The 23,008-nt window shown below is 42.5% G+C and overlaps 1 protein-coding gene and 1 long non-coding RNA gene across 2 annotated transcripts; one reads left to right on the top strand and one right to left on the bottom strand.

Annotated features, from left to right (window-relative positions):
* Positions 1-1,120: 1,120 nt before the first annotated feature.
* LOC122172098 (homeobox protein Hox-A1-like) lies at positions 1,121-9,275 on the bottom strand. The gene is made up of 2 exons (XM_024109875.3): positions 8,467-9,275; positions 1,121-4,687 (listed from the first exon to the last, which is right to left on the bottom strand). The coding sequence occupies exons 1-2, from the start codon at positions 9,038-9,040 to the stop codon at positions 4,344-4,346; spliced, it is 918 nt and encodes a 305-aa protein (XP_023965643.2). The 5' UTR covers positions 9,041-9,275; the 3' UTR covers positions 1,121-4,343.
* LOC122172367 (uncharacterized) lies at positions 8,505-17,639 on the top strand. The gene is made up of 3 exons (XR_006172627.2): positions 8,505-8,644; positions 9,272-9,436; positions 15,567-17,639. It is a non-coding gene; the product is annotated as an uncharacterized LOC122172367 (long non-coding RNA).
* Positions 17,640-23,008: the final 5,369 nt, after the last annotated feature.

The following is a 23,008-nucleotide window of genomic DNA, read 5'->3' as shown; positions in this document are numbered from 1 at the left end:
GTGGTTGCCAATGCTTCACTGCTTTATGCAGACATGAGCATGAGCCATGGGATACACGTACACTGAAGCTGGATCTGTAACTTCCAGCTCGGGTAGACGTACATGTGCTAGCTTTGATTAAGCCCACACACTAAAAATAGCAGCGTAGCTACGGCAGCAAGGGCTAGCCTCCTGAGGATGGACCTAGGGACTCGGATGGGATTGTACTCTGGTGGCTAGCCTGTGCCAGTGCTCTTGCCATCCCGGGCTACAGTGCTATTTTTAGCATGCTAGCTCAGTTAAAACTAGCGCACCTACGTCTACCCAAGATGGGAATCACACTTCCAGCTGCAGTGTAGATGTACCCTTAGGAGTTAGAGGTGATGTACACCTAAAGACCTCACCTACAACCATGTGACCGCACATTGTGGACAATCAATTGCAAGCTGTTGGTTCAACTGTACGTTATGGGACCTAGTGAAGGAATCACTCGGTGAAATTCTCTGGCGTGTGCTGAGCAGGAAATCAGATGAGATGATCATAATGGTCCGTTCAGGGCTTGGAATCTATGAGTCTAGACCAGGGGTTCCCCAGCTGTAGTACATGTACCACTCATGCTACATAAGCTTGATGTTCCAGCAATTCATGTCACAACAATTTTAAGAAGGTGGTGCATGAACCGATACAAGTTTGGAAGCCACAGTCGGTGCCTCAAGGGTTTTATCCCTACAGTAGGTATGAAATATCTCACACTTGCAACCTATTTACTTACAGCAAAAAGAGGTCAGGGATTTTATTTCAAGCTGATTGGTGTATATATTTTTAATTTTGAAATTTCGTCAATTTTTTTATCGAAATGTGAATGATATCTTTGCAGATCCCTACTTGTTTCCCAAAATGCTGTATGAGTTTTGCTTCTTTGGAGCAAATTTGCTCCAGAGAGATCCATTTTCAAAGCAGGGGAGAAAGTTAGATTCACAATGCAATAGTGTAAGGACTTTGGGGCAGGAACTGTCTATTACAATGCGTGTGTAATGCGCCTAGTCACACTGTAACATAGAGATTCCAACTCACTGGAGCCGAGGTGCCATCTTAACATAGATGGTAAATAAAAGAAAGAACAACAATAAGGTAACACAAATAGAATCAAACCAAGACAATTTTTAATGTTATCCTTTCACATGTCTATTTCCCCTCCCCACCACAACACACGTTCCACTTCATATTGAAAGAAAATAAATAAATCAATAAATAAATCCATATCTTCCTTCCGATAGTCCTGAGGGACAAGGTGGGTCAGGGAATATCTTTTACTGGACCAACTTCTGCTGGCGAGAGAGACAAGCTTTCAAGCTATACAGAAGTCCTGAAGAAGAGCTCTGTAGCTCAAAATGTGTCTCTCTCACCAACAGAAGTTGCTCCAAAAAAAGATACTACTTCACCCACCTTGTCTCTCTAATACCCGGGACCAACACTGCTACAACAACACTGCATACGTTCTGATAGTCCCGGCAAATAAGAGGTAGACATTTTGCAATAGCTCCCTTCATTTTCACGTGCCTTTTAAATATTCCCCAGTGTCAAAAGAAGTCTCATGTTCCATGAATTTAACTGGATTCACTATACATCTTTGGTTTAAAGGAAGATGTGCCAGTTTTAGATTGCGGTCATAACTAAACCTTGCAATCCCCAAACATTTTAAATTAAACTTTTTCTTTCTTTCCTGTGTTGATTCTAGACATTTTGCGGTTTCACCAAAATGTCTGAATTTACCTTTTCTTTCCACATGGAGTAATTTAAGATAACAAATTAGGAGAATTTTTAAACAGGCAAGAAGATAAAAATTTAGTTACATAGCAGCGTGAGGAAAAATCATTTAAAACACAGCAGCAACCCTAATTCAACATGAGTACTTTAGTGAACAACTCACAGCTCATTTCCAAAGTGTGATTAGAATTTTGCAACAGGGAAAGACAAAATAATAGCGTTGGTGGCAAATTAGCATATTTGGTTTTCTAGCTATTGTTTCATGTGTGTTTTCTTTTTTTGCCAGCAAAATGGAGTGAACTGCAAATTTAAAGATCAGATTAAAAAGGCAACAGTTTCTGGGGATTGTCCTGCCTGAAATTCCACTGATGAGTGTATTATTTAGAGGTGTTGAAACCCCACCACCACCCCATTAATCCTTTCAGTGATGAGTGGCAAGGAAGACCGAGGGAAAGTTTGGTTAGCAGACCATTTGGTATAAATCCAGTGGCTGTTGAAGAAGAATGCTGTGTATATTTTTTAATCAAATGTACTTTTAAGCCACCTAAGTCCTTTCATTGGGTTAACCTCTTGTAATATATGATCCGAGTGAAAATAAACCAGTATTCTCCATGCACAAAAGGCATTTCTCAAATATGTTTGGATAGTAAAACATCAATAATAATAATACTAATAATAATTAATAAAACACGGTGATTAAAATGAACCAATTATTTCTCCAAAGTGAGGCACTGTGTGCAAACTGTGTCTCAGCATAAGTGACTGTAACGTTACGTAGGGTTATTATAACACTTATTATTGATTGTTCTTGATAAAATGTTGGCCTCCATTTAATCCTTTATTAAGGTTTTAAAAGGCAACTATTCCCATCTCTCCATCCCATCACCACTGTCCTGTCAAAGTTCTGTGACAACCCCCCTGATTTTTGCATTTTCTTTGTTGCTTTCACTCAACTACTCCTTGCTATAAATTAAATCCACTTTTAATATGAAGAGTGCGTTTCTTCCCAGCTGTTAGGAGATTTAAATGTTAATGAAGAACCTCGGAAATGTGAAAATAAATAATACACTTCTAAGCTTTTACTGACTGAAGGGGTTATTTATAGCACAATTACCATGTCTCTTGTATTTCTAAGCCTGATTTTGAACTCACATTTCCTCTCCTATCCATTTGTGCTGAAGGTGCATTTAGCCTAGGAAAGCACATTTAAAAGATGGGGGAAACATCATATTTGCTTTATCAAGTATCTGTGTCAGCCCACTGATTATACTGCATATAACTTGTTTCATATGGATTAGATCCAAAGTCCATTAAAGACCACTAGATTCTTCCCATTGACTTCAATGGGCTTGAGACGAAGCTCTTTCTGCCCCTTTTGTATCACATCAGAGGGAGGGTTAACTCACCCACTAGGGTATCGTTTAGATGTGTGGGCACAAGAGTAGAGAGATGGCATTCAAGAAAATGTGATAACCATCCTTGGCCAGAATGGCTGTCTGTGGCCAGAATGCTGAGTTCAGGAAAAATGTCCTGGTCTTAAAAATACTTCTGAAGAGCATTATTTTCCCTAGAAATTTCACCAAAATGGTATGTAACTGTATTACATATCTCTAAAATAATTACTCCCAGGAGATAATGGCTCTAGCTCCTTCTAAAACTAGAAAACTAGTGAAATAGGAACATTTGGAATTAGAGCTAAAGTATGAAAATGATTCCCCAACTTGTTGTCAGAACTTCTTGTGGAAAACATGTCATTGAACTATTTGGTGGGGAAAAAATGGTGAAACTTTTCGTGAAAAAAAATTAATCAAAAACAACTTTGTCAAGAATTTTTGTGGAAAAAAAATTCATCAAAACTCATTGTGAATAAAGCACATGTCAAAACTGTTGGGGGAAAATAATTTGTCAACACTTCTAGCAAAAAAAGTTCATCAAACCCTTCCATGAAAAACGAGCCTTTTTGTGGAAAAAATGAATGTAATCTTTTTAAAAAGAACAGGAGTACTTGTGGCACCTTAGAGACTAACAAATTTCGTAATCTTTTAGTCATCTTTTTGTGACTAAAGATGTTGTAGAAACTTTTTGTGGGAAAACTAGAACGGTATTGTGAATAAAAATGTAATTGAAACTTTTAGTGGAAAAAATGTCACAACTACTCACAAAGAATCAAGAGTGTGTGAAAACTTTTTGTTGGCTGCATTTTTTGTAAAAAGTTCATGTTTTTAGAAAAAACTATTTGACCCTTTCTATTCACCTCCGCTCTACGAATTTTGAGGGGAAAGTGGCTTTTTTTTAGCACAGCATTTATTAATATACCACCTGCATCTATTGGAAGGACACCGAATTAACAGCACACTGCTGGCACCTGTGCTATTGGTGGTGGTAATGGTGGTGAGTCTGGAAGTCTCTGCACATGTTTTTGGTGTGTGCTTTCATCTCCAGGTCCATTGCAAAGTTTGCCAGGAGCACTGCACCCTTCTCTCTTCCCCAGAAAGATGAATGCAGGGGGCTGAGTGGATCTTTTCTGATGGGAAAGTCTCTCTTCTGTTTCTCTGTCCGAGATCAGAACAGAAGTTCTAACAAAGCAAGAGCCTCGGTCAGATTGGAGGCGTGGTAGCCTCGTTACTTCTGCTAGGAGAGGTAGCTGGGGAGGTGATGTCTGATTTGTCAGAGGAGGACTCCGGTCCATTGCAGCCAGCTGATCCCTCAGGGAAACTCTCCCTCTCCCTCTTCTTCTGCTTCATCCTGCGGTTCTGGAACCAGATCTTCACCTGGGTTTCGTTGAGCTGCAAGGCACAGGCGATCTCAACCCGCCTGGCCCGGGTCAGGTACTTGTTGAAGTGGAATTCTTTCTCCAGTTCGGTCAGCTGCTTGGTGCTGAAGTTTGTCCTGGGAGAGACTGCGTTTGTCTCCCCAGCAAAGCCACAGTCTCCTGATTTCACTGGAGACAAAGGGAAGGGGGGTGGGGAGGAGATGGTTATTAAAACACATGAGGTTAGTAACTAGGAGGCTCCCTTTCCAGCTAACTTTCTTTCTTTCTTTCTTTCTTTCTTTCTTTCTTTCTTTCTTTCTTTCTTTCTTTCTTTCTTTCTTTCTTTCAGAACCCCCACAATACAAATATACCTTTTTCGTGAATAATATCCCCCCAAACACCCACACATACACTTTCCATTATCTTTCTTTATTATATGCATAGATCCCTATATACTCCTATTGCAATAGGTATTTATTCTGCAAAATAATCATATACATGTGCCTCTTTCCCTATATATATATATATATATATATAATGTGTGTGTGTATTTACCAATAGGTATATATGTAGATGCCTCTTGCAATGTACATATTGAAAAATAGTGTCATGTATGTATATAGGTTTATTTTGCAGCATGAATATGTATTGTAATACGCGTATATTTTGGAATATATATTAATTAGGCATATATGTGTATATGTGTGTGTTTATATAGATGTGGGTGTGTGTTATAAAATATGTGCGTGTGTACCTGTGTATATATCAATTCATTATGTATATATTCATTATATAAAACACAAGTAACAAACAGTTTAGACTCTCGTGGGCTTCAGTCCTTTGCGCTCTGTAGTTCATAGAAAGTCACCAGCCGGCCCTGGGGTTTTTGAAGGAGCAGTGAATAAAGAGTCAGAGATGTGCATTTTACAGCCCATGGTGGGGTACCGTACAATGCCCTGCTTTGGGGCTCTGGGGTTTTCTGCCTTAAAAGACACACACAGGCTGACCCAATGTCCTGGCGGCGGAACACCCACAGGATGCGGGAGCCCAAGGGTTAAGTGGGAAGGAAAGGTGGTTATAATGGGAAACATGCCAGAGATGGGTAGAAAGAGCCCGGGTCTTTCTTTCTTTCTTTCTCTCTCTCTCTCTCTCTCTCTCCCCAGAAACATTCAGATTGAGGGAAACACGTGTGTGTGTGTGTGTGTGTGTGTGTGCGCGCGCGGGGGGGGGGGGGGAGTGAATAACCCTTAACAGCTCTTTTCACTAATGCCGATCACGAAGGTTTCACAGACAGTCAGGGCAGAGACGGGTGGGGAAGCCAGGGGGTGAAAGTGCAGCAGATTCACTCTCTTGCCTCGGTCCCTACACACCAGAGTCGCCTGCCCTACAAGCCATTAGCTTCTCTGGTGCCATAACTCAGCCCCCAGGTAGTTTCACTTTCAACTCTTCCCTTGGAGTGGCCAACTGCCTTGTTAGAGCCCCAATGGGTCCCCCACTCCCTGAGGGGATAAAGTCCCGTGCTCCAGGCCGCAGCAGAAGTTCGCATCTCCATTTACAGCTTTCTTTCTTTCTTTCTTTCTTTCTTTCTTTCTTTCTTTCTTTCTTTCTTTCATTTCCAAACATTGCTATTAAAGCGATGCACTAAATGAAGGGAGATAATCTGCATCTGTTTTTTTGCAGCGTTGAGTCAGAGATTTAGCAGATAATCTGTTTTTGCAGAGTTGAATCTGACGTCTAAGTTTTTGCGTTTACATATCAGCGTAATCTTAACTTTCGAATCAAAGAACAAATCTCTCTCACTCCATCTCTCTCTGTCTCTAATCTATCTTCTTCCCTTCCTGTGTGTCTCCTTCTGTCTTTCTAATTTTCACCTTCTCTCTCACACACACTTCTTATTAGACTTTAGCAGAAAGAATAGCCCCCTGCTTTTGTATCTAGCTGAAAAATGAGCATACATTAAAAAAAAATCTTTTCAATGTATGTGAAACCCACTGAAAACATCTGAAACCATTTGACTCTTATTTGCTTTTTTCCTTCGTTTTGCAAACGCTTTCAAATTCATCCTTGTTCTTTGATTGATATATATATGGCCAGTATCAGCCAAATAAAAAGAACTTTCCCCAGCTTGTTATATTTTTGCTCTCGGTGAATGACAGTTAACCGACTCCTCTCCTTCCCTTCTTGAAGGTGAAACAATGAGATAAGGCACGAAACAAAGAGAAAGCTTTTAGCTGTTCTTTAAAAAAATATATTAACCCCACGCGGCCGCTTTCTTGGTTATTTGAATAACTTTCCCCCTTTGTTCGGGAGAAGACAGGAGCCGTTTGTAGACCCAGATCATCAGAAGAGAAAACGGCACAAACCCTGCCTTCAGCCCACACCAGAAAAGTTACAGGAGAGAAGCAAACATCAATTGGCACACGTAAAATCTGTTCCCCTTCACTCAAACTTCAAGAAACTGGAAAATCACACTGTCTATTGCCGTTAAAAGAACTTTAAACTCAAACGGCGGAGGAAATCCCTTGAAGGCAGTGAACTCGGTTTGAATATTTTTTTAAAAAACATTAAAATCTCAGGTTGTTCCTCTGGATCGCCTTTGAAAATATCAATTCCTTTCGAAACCCCAAACGATCTCCTTTTTCAAGGTTAAAACCGGGATGAAATGTGCATTCCCCATCCCTCCCACTTGAGAAAATACATCATTTCACATCCAGTTAGTTAGAGATACTGTGTAACAACATTTAACTTAAAAAAAAAAAAGTCACCCAGACATTTGCAAAAGCTTGGAATAAACTTTCCAGGAAAACGGTTGAAGCAAATGCGAATCTGTTTGCATAGATGGTTCTACTATGGTAATTTTAAAGAAAGTTGTGATTTTTTAAAAAAAGATCCCTCAAGTTATACAATATTTAGCAAAATCTCAGAGATAAATCTCTTGGAAGATATGATGAAAGGAGCCAGATATAGTTGGAAGTAAACAAACTTTTAATTATCTATTAAGACACCGATTTTATCGATGAGTTCAGAAAACGGTTTCATTACAAGGCTTACTATTTGGAGAAAGTTTTTCCGCCTCTCAGTTTGAAAAAGGTAATACATGTACTTTCCTCTGGGGAGTAATCTAAACGAATATAACTGCTACCCTTTGAATTTTGCAATGCACTGAGCGTTGTCAAGATCAGATTTTTTTTGTAGAATAATTCTGAAGCTAAATTCCAAGCTCACAGAACTAAAAATCAGACTTGCTAATTACCAACCTGCTAAAATTATACAAAAGTAGGACGCTGTTTCATCTCTTTTATTTTGCGCTAAATTACTTTTACAGGTGGTGTTGTCGCGCCTAAATTAAAACGAGACAAAAGTCAGATTCCTGTAAAATGCATTTTAAAATATTGAAAAACGGTTCATTTTCAAGGAAACAATAACCCAGTTCAAAAACACACATTCCCAATCCCCATGTTCAAAATTTATTTCAAACTATATATGTATACGTATATATATTACAGATCAAATAAATATTTGATATATGTTTAAGATTATAGCTATCCATCTATGAGATCAAACAATTATTTTGGGACCATTCTGGCCAATTGTAGACAAACTTGTCAGTTTCCTCTTAACTCGTGTTTTCTAAAAAATAAAAGTTTGTTTCCCCTCGAATGTTTTTTTTTTAAAAGAAAGCAATAATCTTAGACACAAGACGATTTTAATTGGAAAAAAAAGTTCTGAAAGTCACAATCAGATCGGGAGAACGAATGTAGTTTGGAGGTAATCATAACAAACATCATGACAGAGAGAAAATTTAAGGCAAATAGACCTGCTTAGAGACAGGCATGCGCCTATGGGGTGCGGGGGGGGGGGGGAGGCACCTGAATATCTTGCCCTTTTATTACCTAGTGACGTTACTTGGTCTCTCCAAGTGATCTGCCACCCACAGTTAAATACATTGGCCTCTATCTCAGACTCACCTGTTCTGGGAAGGTTCCTTTTGACTCTCATCCACTCAAAAGTTTTCGTGTCACCGTAAACATCCTGAGAGAGGTCCCCTCTATCTTCTGGCAGCACCAGAGAGTTACAGCTGGGGGGGTCCTGGCTACAGGCGTGGTACCGATCCACTCCCCGACCCCCGGAGCGGGGTCCAATAAGGCAAGCTGGGTAGGCGGAGGAGGAGAGAGGCAGGCCCCCCCCAGGAAAGTCGGGGTCAGGAGAGCTGGGTGGGTAGGGACTGCAGCAGGATGAGTTATAACCTGGGGAGAAAGCGGCGCTGGGAGGTTGGCTGGGGGTGTAAAAGGGTCTGGGCCCAGGCGCGGGATAACGAGAGGGAGCGGGGAAAGGATGGGGCTGGCCGGGCGGGGAGGGGATATGCGGCGGGTGGGGCCCTGCAATTGGGAGCTCCCTTCCCGGCACGCAGCGATCTTCCCCAACACAGCGGATGTTGCGCGGCCTCTGCTGCAAATGCCGGAGTCTCTGCTCCCCAAGGCAGATCCCTGCATAGCCAGCCCTGCTCTCTCCCCCCCAGCCCAGCTCTGGCTGAGGGTTCATCCTCCTCTCATGGTCCTGGCCCCCACCCGCGCTAGCCCCCTTGTCCCGCGCCCCGGGCCGCCTTGCACCATGTCAAATGGGGCACTTCCCCGTCCAGGAGCCCGAGGAAAAGCCAGCTGAAATTCGATACATTGGCAGGAGGGATCACGTGGCCGGCTCTTGGCCAATGGCCAAGGTTCACCGGGAGAGGGACTGTTTGATGAGTTAATGGCAGCAATTTGTAACTTTCAGTCTCTCTCTGGGCAAACACACAAGAGGGATGATAGGAAACAGTTTCTACAGCAGATCTCTCTCTGGGCTGCGAGAAATGGACATGACTTCATCCCTCCCCCCAACCCAGCCCAACCCCAGCCCACCCCACCAGACCCTCCTGGAATATCTGCTGGGCTGCTCAAGGTAAGTCCCTTTTTATTCTCATACTCCCAAGTTCGCTTGCATGCATCTTCTTGCTGTGGGGTTTTTTTTTTTAATGGAGCATCCCTCCCTCCCCTTCTTTCCCCCTCCCCTTCTCCTGTATCCAACCATAATACACCGTTTTATCTTCATTTAGCCGATGAAGTTTGAAATTACTTTTGCAATGAAAATGGATGAACATGCTTGTTTGTGTGTGTGTGAGAGAGAGAGTTTAGTAATGAAACGCAACAAACTTTCTGTATAGATCAGGTGGACACTAGTTAATAGAAATCCCCAAATGGCTTTACTGATACCTATAAGGCAACTTTTCAATCTAAAATGTCTTTTCTTTCTTTCTCTTAAAGCCATGGTCAACTGCCTTGGTTAATTCCACTCCCCCCCCCCCCTTCACCTTCTCCAGCAATAACATTTAATTTCAGATGTCTGGGTTTTCTTTCTTCTCTCCCAAATTAAGTCTCATTTGGAAGAATCAGTGGGTAAGAAAATTTATGATTAATTATACTCTAGTTTCATCAGCCAGACCTTATAGGAAGGTGGATCCTGTAGAATAGTTTTAATTTAATTGTATTTTGATCTATTGGCCTATTTTAATTGAAATAAGAAGGTACTAGGAATGTAGAGAATATGTTACACTTCTTGATTGTTAGCATTCTTCTAAAGGTGGTTATCTATCTATATATCAATATAATGACCCTGAAACTGGAGGCTTTGGAGAAATCATGAAATCTAATTTTTATGGGATAGTTTTTAAGCCTCTTTAATATGATCCTCTTGTCTTTTTAAACTAGCAACCTTTAGAGACAGTCACCCATTAAAAAGATGTACTTTTTGAATTTTGACTGAAAAAACAAGGGCTCAGATGAAGAAGGAAAAAAAGAAAGAGCTCAACTCCTCATGACTCAAAGTGATGTTTTCTTCTCCAGTTGATATTCCAAGCACGTAACACTGAGCCCAATGTTCCTGCTTCCAAGAAATATTAATCTAAATTACTATTAATAAGGGACAGCTACAAGTTAATTGGCATTAAAATAATTCATTTCAATTTGTTAATATTAAATTAACAGATAAGACTTTTGCTTAAAATGTACTCATGTTCTGCCTTTCTTATTAGTTATGGAGAAGAAAATTCTCTGAAGAAACCATTCTCTAAAAAGGGTTTTGGGTTTTTGTTTTTTTTACCAAAGGCAGGGTGCAAAATGAAATGCACTTTTTCCCCCAATGGAAAAATCTGTGTGTAATGATTTATTACAAGACCATCTATTGGAAAGAACCACACAAGACATCAGTGAATTAGTGAAACACCTGAATGACTAGAAACTTGAGTAGAATTTAAGTGAGCCAATTTATTTCCAACTGTTAATTATGGAATGCAATCCTTCCATTCATTCTTCTTTCCCAATCTCCAAGGGCCCTTGTCCCATCTTGAAAGCCACCCCCTTTCATTACACGAGATCTGGGACATTTGCACAAAACTAGCAAAGACTTGGGTGCATTTATCCCACTTTTAGACATTTCTGACCACTTGAAAGTTTAATAAAATATTTAAACCTCGTATCCAGCCATTGATTTTATGTAAAAATGTTCTGCTGGTGGAATTCATTAGGCGGACGTTATCCCCACTCTTCAGCTGGGTAAAAGGGCCATCCCATTCCCCATCTGCTTACTTCCTGCAGAGCCAAACAGAGAAAAAAGCATATTGATTAATATTTACAAGGTCCTGTCTCTTTAATTCATTCAGCAGCACTCTCCCCTTGTTTGTCAACTGAAATCTGGATGCAGATGGCACCTAGGAAAGCTTGCACTAGAAAGGGAAGGGGGGAAAAAAGAGGCTTTGTATATGTGAATAAAACAAGAGTCTATATGGGTTTCCGTCTGAAGCACTCCAGGGCTGTATTAATTGAATCAGAAGTTACTCAGCCAGGCCTACTCCATGCCAATGCACCTGCTCTATTTCACATGTGGTCTCCATGTTTTTTTGGACACAGCCAATCCAAACAGGTAGCAGCATTCATTTCTTCAAGGAGCAAGCTTTATTTTAGGAGCCAAGCCACATCTGCCATCTCCCTGCAAAGTGGCTCATCATGATCAAATTTTAGGGCCACTGTGAGTTTAGCAAGCTCAGTGAAACCTGAATTCCACCCTCCGCTCTTCTTGAATGCAAATAAACAGTGTATGCTCAGTGTGTGTGTGTGTGTGTGTGTGTGTGTGTGTGTGTGTGTGTGTGTGTGTGTAGGAAAAGTGAAATAGCAAGTTTCCAGTGTCCACAATCAACATAAACTCTTAGGAGAATTCCAAATTATTTAAATTGCTAATAATCCCAAGAGCAGCCACATTCAAGCTTTGTGTTTGTCTCTAACTAAAGACACGGGATGGCAGGGGATGGGGGATGTATTGTGAAAGAAAGAAAAAAATATCTTTATCAAATACTTTCAGTGGGACCTTCCTTTGCCACCTTAATCCCGGGCCAATCACATATTAAAGATGACAGATGTTAAGAAGCTGGGTGTGTTTGCTATTGTCCTTGGCTTCCAAAGAAACAAGGGCAGTTTTGCAATGAAATATAAACTTGCAGCCAAATTAATAGAAGCTTAAAATCGCCATCTCTCCTGAAACTGTAGAGGAATAGAGTCTTTCCCTCATGAACACAGAGCGCATGTAGCAAAGTTTGTATAAGGCCCCACCATAATTTTTAATATTAAGCTCAATATTTTATATGGGGTTGGGTGGTGATTGAGGGGGAAGGGAAGAAACCACAATGGATTAACATAAACAATTGATGTTTTGCAATATAAGATAATATTTATAGGGCAAAACAGTTACTTGTCAAGGCCTTGCAGGGGAGGGTTGGGGGGAGTACCGCCAAGTTAAAGAAGTATGGACTGGATGAATGGATTGTAAGGTGGATAGAAAGCTGGCTAGATCGTCGGGCTCAACGGGTAGTGATCAATGGCTCCATGTCTAGTTGGCAGCCGGTTTCAAGCAGAGTGCCCCAAGGGTCGGTCCTGGGGACAGTTTTGTTTAATATCTTTATTAATGATCTGGAAGATGGTGTGGACTGCACTCTCAGCAAGTTTGCAGATGACACTAAACTGGGAGGCATGGTAGATACACTGGAGGGTAGGGATCAGATACAGAGGGACCTAGACAAATTAGAGGATTGGGCCAAAAAAAAACCTGATGAGGTTCAACAAGGACAAGTGCAGAGTCCTGCACTTAGGACAGAAGAATCCTATGCACTGCTACAGACTAGGGACCGAATGGCTAGGTAGCAGTTCTGCAGAAAAGGACCTGGGGTCACAGTGGACGAGAAGCTGGATACGAGTCAACAGTGTGCTCTTGTTGCCAAGAAGGCTAACGGCATTTTGGGCTGTACAAGTAGGGGCATTGCCAGCAGATCGAGGAACGTGATTGTTCCCCTTTATTCGACATTGGTGAGGCCTCATCTGGAGTACTGTGTCCAGTTTTGGGCCCCACACTACAAGAAGGATGTGGAAATATTGGAAAGAGTCCAGCAGAGGGTAACAAAAATGATTAGGGATCTGGAGCACATGACTTATGAGGAGAGGCTGAGGGAACTGGGATTGTTTAGTCTCCAGAAGAGAAGAATGAGGGGGGATTTGATAGCTGCTTTCAACTACCTGAAGGGGGGTTCCAAAGAGGATGGAGCTCGGCTGTTCTTAGTGGTGGCAGATGACAGAACAAGAAGCAATGGTCTCAAGTTGCAGTGGGGGAGGTCTAGGTTGGCTATTAAGAAACACTATTTCACTAGGAGGGTGGTGAAGCACTGGAATGCGTTACCTAGGGAGGTGGTGGAATCTCCTTCCTTGGAGGTTTTTAAGGCCCGGCTTGACAAAGCCCTTGCTGGGATGATTTAGTTGGGAATTGGTCCTGCTTTGAGCAGGGGGTTGGACTAGATGACATCCTGAGGTCCCTTCCAACCCTGATATTCTATGATTCTATGAGTGCATGATGTGTGAAGTGTAGGCTTATGCTTTGTTTTTAAAGTAAAAATGTGTGGTGGGTGTTTTTCCCTCCATTCCTGATTCTAATGAGCTTTCCTGTTTTCATTAATAAGTCATTTTAAAAATCAGGACCCCCATTGTGCTAGGTGCTGTACAAACAGTTGACAAAAAAGATGGCTCCTCCCCCAAATTTTGCAATGTAAAATCCCAAAGCTACAAATGTGCTTAACTTTACTACTGTGGCTGGTTCTTTCAATGGAGACTACCTATTGCAGTGAAGTTAAGCATGAGGGTAAGGCTATCTACACTACAGAGCTTATGTCGGCATAGCCCTCCATGTACACCAACAGAAAAAGGGTTTTCTTCCCACACTGCCGCCCTGAATGACATTAGCTACATCAACAGAAGCCCTATACTGATGGTTTGTTGGCATATCTATGTCACCAGGGGTCTGTTTTTTTCACACCTCTGACCAATACTCCAGTATAAGTTTGAAGTGTAGACCAAGCTGTGGTCAACGCTTAAAATTTAGATTGTCCTAGCTACATCGCTCAGGGGTGTAAAAAACATTCGCGCCCCTGAGCGCTGTTGGTAAACTGACCTAACTCCTGACATAAGTGCTGCTAGGTTGGGGAGGTGGATTCCCGGCATTGACGGAAAAACCTATTCCGTCACATTAGGAAGCATCTACGCTACGACACTACTGCGCCACAATTACAGCAGCACTCATAGTGTAGACGTAACCCAAGCCTAAGTATTTGCAGATATAAGGTAAAAGTTTGGCTGCTTGTAGAGTTAAAGAGACCACGTCCCCTCCTAATGTGGACAGAATAAGCTATATTCTGTTTTGGGAGGCAAAATAAGCTACCATGGTATAAGGCATCTTTATACTGAGATAAATGGGTTACCTAGGGAGGTGGTGGAATCTCCATCCTTAGAGGTTTTTAAGGTCTGGCTTGACAAAGCCCTGGCTGGGATGATTTAGTGGGTGTTGGTCCTGCTTTGAGCAGGGGGTTGGACTAGATGACCTCCTGAGGTCTCTTCCAACCCTAATCTTCTATGATTCTAACTGCATCTGCACAAGGGCTCATATCTGTATAACTATACCCATAAAAAATCACACCCCTCTCCTATGCTGTTATACTGGTACAACTTCTGTAGCATAGACCAGGCCTTTCACAAGTATTTAACTTACTACCATAAGTACTGTAGCTTTAATGGGGTTACTCATGGCCAGATCTACACTACAGACTTCTGCTGACATAGCTGTCAGTCAGGGGCATGAAGAGGAGTGACCCCAGAGCGATAGCGGTGCCAACAGAACCTCCTAATGAAGCTGTGCCTTTTCTGGTATAAATTGTTACACTCGTGGCGGGTGGTTTTACTATAGTGTACAAAACACAGCCTTGTTGGTTATAGCTGCGTCCCGACTAGGAGCACTTTGCCTGTATAGTATGCTGGTATTCCTATCCTAGTAAAGGGCTCCTGATGTAGACATGGTAGAAGTGTTTGCAGGATTGGGGCCTAGCAGCTTGGGGAAATTGACCGGAATAGGATACCATGGAATAATCTATTCCAGAATACCTCTCCCAGTGGACTCTCTATTTCCGAATAAAAGTCACTTGTATTCGGGAATAAAATTTCTTTTATTCCAGAAGAGAGGGTCCACATGGGCAGCTATTCCAGAACAGCCATTTTGGGCAGTTTCTCCTTTGTAGACAAGCCCAGGGTAAGATGGGGAATAACATGTGGATACATCAGACTGAGGGGGATCCCAAGGTATTAATGAGATGCTATGGTCAGCACAATAGATAGTGGTTGCAGCACACCAGCTGCCTACCCTTATTGTGAGGTTTTTATATGCATCACTGCAGAGGTGAGTTTTATAGAGGGACCTAAAGGAGGGTCATGTGATGGTGTTGCCGATTTTTACAGGAGCATAGGTGAGACATGAGAGAAAGAGTGACTGTGCATGGAATAGTAGAAGGGGCTGTTGAGTCTCACACTAAAAACTTTAAAAGCCACAGTCCAAAAGTTTAAAGAGAGCATTGCATGGTGTAATTCATAACGCTACACATACACGTGCGCACACACATACATATTTTGTGCCTCAACTATCATTTTTTATGTCATCTTCAATTTTCATTAAGGTGCCTCCACAACTCCAAGTATATAGCACAATCCGATTTGAGATCTGCCGGAAAGAAGAATGAGGAACATGAAGAAGTCTTCAGTCCCCCAGTGGATTGGAAGAAGGAAGATGTGCAATGTCCAACATGATGTTCTGATTGTCTAGTGGGTGCATGGAGGTGTCAGAAGAGGCTGGTGGAAAATGCAATGAGGAACTGACAAGGTTCTCTTCATTTTTTTCCCCTCACTGGGTAAATGAGTCTGCACTGAAAAAAAATTGGTCTTTCTGGAGACTTTTAGTATCACTCAGGATTTCTGTCATTTCCTCTAAATGCAATTTTTGCTGTAAATTGAGCTTCCCACTTCAATATAAGAAGTAGCATAGATTGGGAAGGATAGACATGGCTTATAGTTAGCACAGGGAGACAAAAATTGTGGGAGTCTCTCTCTTTGTGTAAACACACAAAATATAGGTTATTTATAGCCTTCCCTGTTATATATATCACACATGTGAGATAGAGACATGAGTAGGGGGCTGAATGGATGGATAAAGATTCTCAGATGCAACAGCAATGGATGCCAATCTGAGAACCTGGCTGGATAGAGGGATAGGCCCTGATCTGACATTGCCCTGCACCATGTCTCACCATTTACACGAGTGCAAAGTGTTTGTAAAACTGACTTCCATTTACACTAAGGCCATGCGGTGCTCAGACACTGTGGTAGGGTGACCAGATGTCCCAATTTTATAGGGACAGTCCCGATTTTGGGGGCTTTTTCTTATATAGGTACCTATTTCCCTCCACCCCTGTTCCGATTTTTCACACTTGCTGTCTGGTCATCCTACACTGTGGTGATGAGCATGGTATGATCAGTCATAAATTCATAGATTCCAAGGCCAGAAGGGACCATTGTGATCACCTAGTTTAATTTCCTGTATGGCACAGGCCATAGAGTTTCCCCAAAAAACTTTCTAGAGCAGATCTTTCCGAAAAACATCCAATCTTGATTTTGTTCCAATGCTTAATTACTCTCATCGTTTAAACTTTATGCCTTATTTCTGGTTGGAATTTGTCTAGCTTCAACTTTCAGCCACTGGATGGTGTTATACCTTCCTTTGCTAGATTGATGAGCCCATTAATAAATATTTGTTCCTCACGTAGCTACTTATGGACTGTAATCAAGTCACATCTTAACCTTCTCTTTGTTAAGCTAAATAGATTGAGCTCCTTGAGTCTCTCCTGAGAGGCATGTTGTCTAATCCTTTAATCATTCTCATGGCTCTTCTCTGAACTATCTCCAATTTATCAACATCTTGAATTGTGTACACCAGAACTGGACACAGGATTACAGTAACGGTCGTACCAGTCCCAAATATAGAGGTAAAATAACCTTCCTGCTCCTATTTGATTTCCCCATTTACGCACCACAGATTGCATTCGCACTTTTGGCCACAGCATCACACTAGGAGCTCATGTTCAGCTGATTATCTGCCATGGCCCTCAAATCTTTTTCAGAGCCATTGCTTCCCAGAATAGAGTCCTCCAGCATATGAATGTGACTTCCATTCTTTGTTCCCAGGTGTAGTCATTTACATTTAGCCATATTAAAACACATATTATTTGCTTGTGTCCAGCTTACCAAGCGATCCGGACCGCTCTGTCTCAGTGACCTGTCCTCTTCGCAGGGGCGGCTCTATGGTTTTTGCCGCCCCAAGCACGGCAGTCAGGCGTTTTTCAGCGGCACACCTGTGGGCGGTCCACTGGTCATGCAGATTCGGTGGCGTGCCTGCGGGAGGTCCGCCGGTGCCACACCTTCAGTGTCCCCGCAGCTGAATTACCACCGAAGCTTGCCATTTGCCGCCCCAGGCACATGCTTGCTGCGCTGGTGCCTGGAGCCGCCCCTGCCTCTTCGTTATTTACCACTCCCCCAATTTTTTGTCATCTGCAAACTTTGTCGGGGATGATTTTCTATTTTATTCCAGGTCATTATTAAAAATGTTAAATGGCCTAGGAGCAAGATCAGAAGATGACTGTGAGCCACCAATGGGATGCGGCTGTATTAAAAATAAAATAAATAAAAGGCAAATGTGACCCCAGAGTGTATCTGGGGTATTTCCAATAGAGCTAGGGAAGTATTAATGCCCTTCTACAAGGCCTCATCCAGTAAGACCTCATCTGGAATAACGTGTGCAATTATGGTCAACCATGTTCAAGAAAGATGAATTCAGCCTGGGAGTCAGGACAGGTGCAATGAAGGGTTGCTAGGGGAACGGAGAGCCGATCTTACAAGAGGAGACTAAAAGAGCTGGGCTTTGTTATCCCAGCAATAAATAAATAAATAAATAAAATAAAAAGGAGTGTGAGTGGGTGTCATTGCTACCTATAAATACATCAGAGGGGTAAACACCAGGGATCAAGAAGACCTCTTGAAGCTAAAGGACAGCATTGGCACCAGAACAAATGGGAATAAATTGGCCAGGGGTAAATTTAGGCTAGAAATGAGAAGGTTTCTAATCATTAGAGGAGGGAGATGCTGGAACAGCCTCCCCATCGGAGCAGTGGGGGGCAAACAACCTAACTAGTTTTAAGATGGAGCTTGGTAAGTTTATGAGTGGGGTCCTAAAACAGGGTTGCCTCTGGTAACGGGGACTGGACTCAATGACCCAGGTGGTCCCTTCCAGTCCTATGTTCCTATAGACTAAGAACCATTATAGAACAGTGCAGAACTTCGCACCACTTTGGCCATGGGCAGGGGCCTTCCAGTGAGTGTGTGCGTCATTTCCGTGTGCACTGCCGGAATGGCGTCAAGTGCCTGCAGTGTCAATGACAACCAGGCTGCACTCTTTGGTGACCTGTTGCACCTGCTCTGTGCTCCATTGGTACTGGTGCACGTGACGACAAAAGGGTTCAGGCTGACGCTGACCCAAGCTTTAAGCATACCCACACGTAAGCAAGTGGATGGCAGAGCTTGCTGTGTGGTCTCCAGCTTTCATGGTAGCAAACTCTGCTCTAGTTTGGGTGATATTTGCAGCACAGGCCTCTGTTTCCACATGCTCACATCTTGGGGGAAACACATTTTCCCTTTGGGCAGAAATTTCCCAGGAGTCAGCGCAGCCCGGAGGCAAATTATTATGGAAGTTTGAGGGAAGTTACTCAGCTATTTCTGAGCTCCAGGATTGTGCAACAAAATAGTCTTTCACCTTACATGAGCAACCCCCCAGAAATGACTGAATTAAAAGGCTCCAAATTTGCTAGGCTGTTGGTTTGGGAGGAAGGCAGAAGAGATCATTATGATCATCCAGCCTGACTCTCCTGCATAACGCAGGCCAGAGCGTTCACCACCATCTAGCCTATAACTTTGTAAGCCAGGATGACAAGAGTCCACCAAAATCTGCAGGGGGAGGAATTGAAAGAGAAATGCTAAAGCGATAGGCACCTTAGAAACACCATAGCTGTGTGGTACAGGTCAATAGATAGATGGACAAACCATCTGTAGTGTGTAATAATAGGATATTATCCCTTTAGATAGTTTGTGAGCCCTCAAGAGGCGCTCACTATGTTTTAGAAGCCACCAGAACCCAATCACAGCCACCACACGCAAGTAGCTAGGTCACATGTAAAATACATAAACGTGTGTATATATTTAGCAAAGCTTATTCCGAAACAACGTGGCTTTTTCCATATTCTTGCGCAAAGAGCAAAAGGTACTACACTCTGCCTACAAGGAGCAAACATTACACCCACCATCTCCTCTAGATGGGTTCTCCCACCCACCGGTATCACTTCCATGTTGTCCAGGTTGTCCCTACCACAGATAGGTACCTCGAATACAAAGACATCATGCTCTGGGTCTAATTAAATATAAGTTATAGGACTGCTATAGGGAGAGAGAGGTGTATCCATCCTTCCACCTTGCAGTTATACCGTTATAAGGGAAGCTGATAGCAACCCCTATTTTTAGGTTGCATAACGGAGAAGCTCAGCTAGGATGTGTCCATGGTTTGCAGCAGGTCTTTGAAATTCCCAGAGGCGAAACCCTCAGGTTAGAGAAGAGCCTTTTCTTTGTCCTGCAAAATTCACATTTCCTAACTTTGGAGCACTTGACTTTGCAATCAAAATGATGCTCTTTTAACATAGGGTTTGTTGTGGGGTTTTTGTATTGTATATCATTCCATGTCAACGTGTATTATATGTTCAGAGAGAAAGAAAGAAAATCAGTCATTTGTATAAATAATAACTTGCAGCCAAACTAGCTAGAAAGGTTAATAATCGTGTTTATTGCATTAGTGCCTAAAGAGTAACCACTGTGCTAGGAACTGAACAGAGCAATAGACAGTTCCTGCCTAGGTTGACCAGACAGCAAATGTGAAAAATTGGGACAGGGGGTGGGGGGTAATAGGAACCTATATAAGAAAAAGGCCCCAAAATTGGGACTCTCCCTATAAAATCAGGACATCTGGTCACCCTATTCCTGCCCCTTATCTAAATGGATAAGAGAGACACAGGGGTAGTACACACAAGCAGAGTGAACAAATCAAACAACTGAGAATTTTAAATGGGCTTAGATTTGTGCCCCTGACTCTCCTAGCACCTTTGAAAACCCAGCTGCTCTCCTTTGGCAGTGCAGTCAGAGTCCAACTTGAAACTTTCAGCACAACACCCGACTAAGGCATGAATTAATGCAACGATCCCACCGCAGCCCCTTTCCCTGTCTCTGCATATGCTTCATTCACCCGACATTGGCCCTTTAAGAGAAGAGTTATAAGGCCAGAAACAATAATAAATAAATAAAACATCAGAAAGTCTCAGCCTGGCTGCTTAAATACATTTTATGGGGGCGATTAGAGCAAGAAACATCACCAATTGGCATGCTGGATTGTCATCTCAGCTTTGCTCCCGCTCACGTTGTTAGCACTTCCTGTCCTCATTAGGAACTGAGTGTTAGATAGAGGTACCATTCTCATGGTCTAGATAGGTTACAGTCCCCTCTGCAAGCACTTTCTTCCCAGCCCCTAACTGCTTTGTTTCCCATATTATGAGCCTCGAGCCGGCCGGTTGTCTGTTTCATGGTCACTGGGGTGTGCTAGTAGTTCAGAGTGAGAAGAAAATAAAAGCAAGCTAAAGTGGAAATGTTTTATAGCAAAGCCTTGCCCCCCTCAGGAAAAAGCCCTTCCCTCGGAGCAGAGGTGTTGCTGTGACCGGGATGGAAATGGACATATTATAAATGCATTGAGATGATTTGGGGACTTTTATTCTGCTCCTGGAAATGGAGTTTTGTTCTATGCACATTCGCTGTAATGTACCAGAGTTCAGCTCCTCTCTGTGGTGTTTTAAAGGTCTCCCTAATAATAATAATACCTGCCTCTTAGACAGTGCTTTGCATCATTAGCTCTCAAAGCACTTCATAAAGGAGGTCAGTATCATTGTTCCAATTTTACACATAAGGAAACTGAGGCACAGAGAGGGGAAGTTACTTGCCCAAGGTCACCCACCAGGCCAGTGGCAGAGACAGGAACAGAATCCGTGTTTTCTGAGCCCTAGCCCAGCACTCTATCTACTAGGAAACACTGCCTCCTTATGTAAAGTCGAAGATTATTGTGGGTAGGCCTGGTTACAACGTTTCATTTTCCTGCAGAAAATTTTGATTTTCAGCAGAACTTCAAATGCCACAATATTTAGGCTGAAAACTGAAATATTTCAGTTCTGAAATAGTGTCTCATTCTCTTCTAGGGGCCAGGTGCCCTAGTCAGACTACATCTTCCATGATACACCATAGTCTCCCTTCTGGGAAAGGGGAAGCAGTGCATCATGGGAGACCTTGGTCATGGTGATTCAGGAGAGCCATAGTCTGGCCAGGAACCCAGCTCACAGAGGAAAATGGGGTCCTGAGGCAACCAAACAACAATTCCCACAAGGCACTTCCAAAATGAAATATTTCAGTTTTGGGGTATTCATTTTTTGGATGAAAAACAAAAACTTCCTGCAGAAAGCAAACACTTTATCCCAAAAAATTAATTTAGTCAAGACTCTGTTTTTTGATTAAAAATCTGTTTAGTTGAAAAAATTTTGACCAGCCCTAATTGTCCCTGAAAGTCCCAATCCTTCCTGGTGCTATATCAGACAATCTAAATGGCACAACGTACTCTCGATGCAAATCTGCCATTAGCAATAGAGATTGTACTGAAACAAAATTGTGGAAGTCATTACTGGAGAAGTTTGAATTTGGATCTGAACTTTGTGGCTTGGGTCTGTGTCTGATTTCTATCCCTGCCCAGCTGCATGGAAAACCATAGACCCCATCATTACAAACCTCAGTTCTTCAGCAGGGAAAGTAATACGGTCTCATTGTGCATGTATTGGACTAGATGACCTCCTGAGGTCCCTTCCAACCTAACATATTCTGTGATAACAGCTAGACTCCCCCGCTAAGATCAGGGCCCCTCTATTATTATTTATTTGTTTTGCAGTCATGGACCAGAAACACACTGCTCTAGGTGCTGTATTTTATTTATTAGGGGTACTATGGTAGCATAGGGGCCCCAGTCATGGAGCAGGACCTCATTGTGCTAGACATTGTGAAACAGCCTAGGAGTATTTATTAGGTGTATTACAGTAGAACTTAGGCGCCTCAGTCATGGGCCAGGACCCCAGCGTGCTAAGTAGTGTACAAACACAGAACAAAGAGACAGCTGGATACCTAACAAGAGACAGTCCCAGCGCTGAAGAGTGTAGTTTAAATAGACAAGGGAAGGGGAATGGACACAAGAATTGATTTGCTCAAGGTCATACGAGAGGCAGAACTAGGAATTGAACCTCAGTGCCTCTATCCCATAGGCCACACTACCTCTCCTGTAGTCTTTAGTCGTGCAAGTAGTTCTTAGTCATGAACAGAGAACTGCTGAGCCATTTTGGGTTGAAAAAGACCCCTTAGTGATCAGCTTATCCCATCATGACAGGAATCACTTCATTATTCCTAAGCCATCCTCAACAAATGGGTCTCTAGCCGCGAGCATCTCCAGTAAAAGCAACCCCCCAGCCGCTCTTGGCAGCATGTTCCACTGTCCTAACTGTTCTTAGAGTGATAAACTTTCTCCTAATGTTTAGCTTAATTTTTCCCTGCTGCATCATAAGCCCCGCTCCTTGCTCTCTTCCCATTTACTAATGAGAATAATTGGTCGCTGTCCTCTTTGTAGCAACCTTTTGCATATTTGCAGTCAGCAATCATGTCTCTGCTCTGTTATCTTTGTTCTAGTCTGAACATGCCCATCTCTCTCACTCAACCTTCCTTCTTAACAAGGCCATGTTTGGCAGACCTTTCATCATCTTTTGTTTCTCTTCTCTGAAGTCCCTCCAGGATGTCTTTAGCTTGTGGGGTGGGTGGAACTGGAAGCCAATCTTGCATATCTTATGTAGGTAAAACTTGCAGAGTTCATAGGCCAGGAGTAACATTTTCAAAAGAT

Source organism: Chrysemys picta, chromosome 22 (genome assembly GCF_011386835.1).
Source record: "Chrysemys picta bellii isolate R12L10 chromosome 22, ASM1138683v2, whole genome shotgun sequence".
Lineage (NCBI taxonomy): Eukaryota > Metazoa > Chordata > Testudines > Emydidae > Chrysemys > Chrysemys picta.
Note: the sequence above shows the minus strand (reverse complement) of the source record. Positions and strands in the feature narration are given on the sequence as shown.

Bases quoted from the DNA above. Each gene is read 5' to 3' on its own strand.
- LOC122172098 (XM_024109875.3), bottom strand. From the start codon at position 9,040: ATGAACCCTCAGCCAGAGCTGGGCTGGGGGGGAGAGAGCAGGGCTGGC. The intron at 4,688-8,466 runs GTGAGTCTGAGA...CTTTGTCTCCAG, and splicing joins AAGGAACCTTCCCAGAACAG to TGAAATCAGGAGACTGTGGC.